Below are 4459 nucleotides of genomic sequence, written 5' to 3'. Positions count from 1 at the left end.
ATCAGAGTGAAGCCTCACAGCCAGCAGCTCATAGCTCAGACTCTCTATATGTACAGGTATTACAGTAAAAGTACTGCAGTATTATAGTGATGTAGTATGCAGTATTACAGTAAAAGTACTGCAGTATTATAGTGATGTAGTATGCAGTATTACAGTAAAAGTACTGCAGTATTATAGTGATGTAGTATGCAGTATTACAGTAAAAGTACTGCAGTATTATAGTGATGCAGTATGCAGTATTACAGTAAAAGTACTGCAGTATTATAGTGATGTAGTATGCAGTATTACAGTAAAAGTACTGCAGTATTATAGTGATGTAGTATGCAGTATTACAGTAAAAGTACTGCAGTATTATAGTGATGTAGTATGTAGTATTACAGTAAAAGTACTGCAGTATTATAGTGATGTAGTATGCAGTATTACAGTAAAAGTACTGCAGCTTTGGTCCCTGGCCAGATTACGTGGCTCTAACCAGTCGACCACCAGTTGCTCTGATATCAGTAATATTTCAGAGTAAACCAGATAAGCTCATTTTCATGTGTCGTCCCTTTAAAGTGAATAAAGTGCTGATACACACAGAGTCACTCATCAGTCCAGAGTCACTAACTACACCAAATCTAATGTCAGCTGAATACTGACATCAGTTATCATTAAAACACAATAAGTTGTTTATGAATGTGATCTGTAACACGTGTTCATGTCTGAGTCCGTCCAGGAAGGCTTCAAACACAGCCGCACCAAACAGACAGACACACTGACTCCTGGTTATTGTTTAACGAGGATATTTGCATGTGACTGCTGCTCTGTTAGTACGTGATGAAAGCCGTGATGAAGAGTTTGATCCCTCTGCTCGTCGTAGCGTCAGCAGGTCAGTTTAACTCTCTGTCTGTTAGAAATGTTACAGGTTGGAAACTAATGAAGAAGCAAAGTTGCAGTAAAGAGCTTCACATGCAGGCAGCTGTGATGCTCATGTGTGATGGACTGATGAAGCTTTTGGCTTCTTAGTTCTCTTTGATTCATGCTGGATTGTTATTGTTCCTTCTCTGCTCTCTGTGTTCATGTGTTCCTGTACGAGTCCCCACAGGCCTGTCCTCTGTCCTCCCAGCATGCACTGCTGCCTAACCCTAACCCTCATCACACACACACACACACTCACTCACCGCTGTGTTTGTGTTCTCTGTAGTTGCTGCTGTGGACGTCCAGAAGAGAGTGTTGAATGCAGTGGACTGTCCTAAGAGTGACGGTCAGCACTACGTGGTTCTGAGGCGTCGTACTTCTCCTTACGAGGAGTTCTGTGGAGGGAATCTGATCAGTCAGGAATGGGTCCTCACTGCTGCTCACTGTAATATAGGGTAAGAGTTTTATTCAGACTGACTTCTACTGTTAAAGATGATTATTAGTCATAAATATAAATGTGTTAAAAGGATTGTAAAGATGAATCACAGACAGAGAGAAGAACTTTATTCTCTCAGCTCTGATCACTGCAACGTGTTGACAACATGTTAGAAGCTAATGATGAACCTGCTTCACACACAGGAAGCCTGTTTATATCATAATGTACACAGAGTCACATTTAATCACTTTAGTCTTTATCTGACTCAACGTATTCAGCTGTGCTTTGATTATTGTCATTGTCTCTGTAATAGAAGTGATGTATAAAAAGATCAATGTAGAGTCAGTGTGAGTTAAACGTGTGTGTGTGTTCATATCAGCAGTGTGTATGTGTGTTTGTTAGCTTCATGAAGGACCTTTAACATGTTCTATACATGCAGACTAATACAGGCTCTGCTCTGCACTTATTCATCTATTACATGATGAAATAATAAACTTCAGAGGCGATGAACAGTCAAACACTAAATATGTAAACCTGAGAATAAGAGTCTGATTAAACTTGACTTCTTCTTTGTCTTCTCAGAGAGTTTGACGTGGCTCTGGGAGACCATGCAACTGATGTGGAAGAAGAGATGACGATCTCTAAAACTAGTCAAAAGCATATCTTTCATGATGGTAGTGTCTTACATGACATCATGCTTATTAAACTGCCTCGTAAACCCTCTCCGGCACTTCCCGTCATCAAACTCCCGACTGCTGATCAATGTAACCGTTTTAAGTTTGATGCAGACTACACTATCATGGGATGGTCCTTCACAGATGTTGACCAGAATACTAAAAAAAAAAGTGAGTAGGAGCCAAACCTCAGTAAACCTGATTATTTTATATTGTAATATTTATTTAGTTAAAAAGTTATTGTTAGGGAATTTTCCATCCTTAATATGCACTGGGTCAAACTAGGCTGTGCGGTCATCGCAAGGCCTCTTCTTTAGATAGTATAAGCAGTGAGTCTGCTCCTTTTGGGGAAAACAGGAGCCATTCTGATCGTGTTGCTATAGCAGCCGAGGTCAGATATGTGTTTGACTGTTTTCCCTGAATGGGGTAGAGGGACCTGGAGTCAGAGGTTTGATATAGTGTTGGAGGTAGGATAAAGGTCCTGAGTGAGGTCTAAGCAATGTTCTGTCTATAGACCAGTAGACTAAACTCTGTATATTGTAGATGTGTTGGATCTGTCCATATTTGGGCATGGCTCAACCATGGGCATTATCTGTGTGGTTTAAAGTCTATCCCCGGAGGAGAGAAACTTCAGAATTGAAGGACGCATCAGGGCATATAACGTGTACTGATCATTCGTTCGCTTCTCCTTAGCCAAGTAAATAAACCTTTTCAATACAAGACATCCTGGACTCCTGTCTACTCTCTCCATTGATATATGGGCTGCATAATTAAAATCACTATCAGTTATTAATAGTTATATTTGTCTCTTTAAATCCACAGACCAGAAGAAAGCAGTGAATCTGCAGTGTGGTGAAGCTACAATGGATCAAAACTGTGAACAAGATCCTGATGTTTCATCAAAATACAAAAAAAAACATTGTCTGTGCTCCCAAGACGTGATGCCATGTAACAGCTGCTCCAACGATGTTCCATGTGGAAACTGTCCCACCAAGAAACCATGTGAAGCCTGTCCAGTAAGTCTGTGATGTCTCTCTCTCTCTCTCTATCTGTCTCTCTCTCTCTCTCTCTCTCTGTCTCTCTCTCTTTCTCTCTCTCTCTCTGTCTCTCTGTCTCTCTCTCTGTCTCTCTCTCTGTCTCTCTCTCTCTGTCTCTCTCTCTCTCTCTCTCTGTCTCTCTGTCTCTCTCTCTGTCTCTCTCTATCTGTCTCTCTCTCTCTCTGTCTCTCTGTCTCTCTCTCTCTCTCTGTCTCTCTCTCTCTCTCTCTCTCTCTCTGTCTCTCTGTCTTTCTCTCTCTCTCCATCATTGTCCCTTTTTAATTGTCTCTCTCTTCACTCAGGGAGATTCTGGCGGCAGTCTGGTGAAGAAGAGTGATGGTGTTCTGTATGGAGTCACTGTTGCTACTACCCGAACACCCTCAGGGTTTACTGTCTACATGAAAGTCTGTTCCTACATGAAGTGGATCAGAGATAAAACTGGTATTAAAGAATAAACCACAGGTTAAGCATCAGTGTAACACTGTGTGAAATAAAGAGATGATAGATCTCCCTAACAGCATCAATCAGTCTGTTTCTGTGTGTTATTGACCCCAGCTGCACCACTGTCCACTATTAATAACAATAATAATAATAATAATAATAATAATAATAACAATAATAATAATAATAATAATGATAATAATACATGAGGAAGATGAAACAGAGGTGATGATGAAGAGGTTATTGAGAGCATGCAGCAGAGTATTTCAAACCTCCAGTGAACGCTTGCTGTCAGCAGACTGAAGGTCTCTCCTCCTGATGCTCCTCAGTGTGACAACAGAGACATCTAGTGGTGGAACATGTTCAATACAAGTCAACTCCATCTGTTGGATTTTAATTACATCAGAGGCCATGTTCAAAATACATCAAAAAAAAAAGAGAAGATATGATTTGAACCATATTTAGCTTCCAACTAATGTCCTGCAGGTCAGTGACCTCGTGTGATGTTTCTGGTTCATGTGTGAAGTTACAGAACAAAGAGAGAAACGTGTATTCTGTTAGTTTGTTCTGGAGAATTACTGTCAGTGTCAAAAATGTAAAGTATTACACATTACTCATTACTTTATTTAATAACTCTCTGTGTAAAGTAATCAGTTACTCATTAATCAATCAATCAATCAATCTTTATTTGTATAGCGCCAAATCACAACAAAGTTATCTCAAGGCTCTTTACACATAGAGCAGGTTCTAAACCGATCTCTTCAGGTTTTAACTTTAAAGAGACCCAACATTCCTACATGAGCAACAGTGGCGAGAAAAAACTCCCTTTACATAACATTACATAACTTTTGTGTTACCCCTTAGCAACGCAGACGATGTGTTAACAAATAAAATAACAGAGGTCCTGACCATCATAACATGTATGAATAATAACTACTAAAGACAACCTGTTTCTGCTCACTATTATTATTATT

General features: G+C 39.7%; 1 protein-coding gene across 1 annotated transcript; it reads left to right on the top strand.

Annotated features, from left to right (window-relative positions):
* The first annotated feature begins 816 nt into the window (after positions 1 to 816).
* LOC128362370 (trypsin II-P29-like) lies at positions 817 to 3499 on the top strand. The gene is made up of 5 exons (XM_053323109.1): positions 817 to 868; positions 1184 to 1352; positions 1916 to 2178; positions 2830 to 3023; positions 3347 to 3499. The coding sequence occupies exons 1-5, from the start codon at positions 817 to 819 to the stop codon at positions 3497 to 3499; spliced, it is 831 nt and encodes a 276-aa protein (XP_053179084.1).
* The last annotated feature ends 960 nt before the right edge of the window (positions 3500 to 4459 follow it).

Source organism: Scomber japonicus, chromosome 7 (genome assembly GCF_027409825.1).
Source record: "Scomber japonicus isolate fScoJap1 chromosome 7, fScoJap1.pri, whole genome shotgun sequence".
NCBI lineage: Eukaryota > Metazoa > Chordata > Actinopteri > Scombriformes > Scombridae > Scomber > Scomber japonicus.
This window is presented reverse-complemented; position numbering and strand designations above follow the sequence as displayed.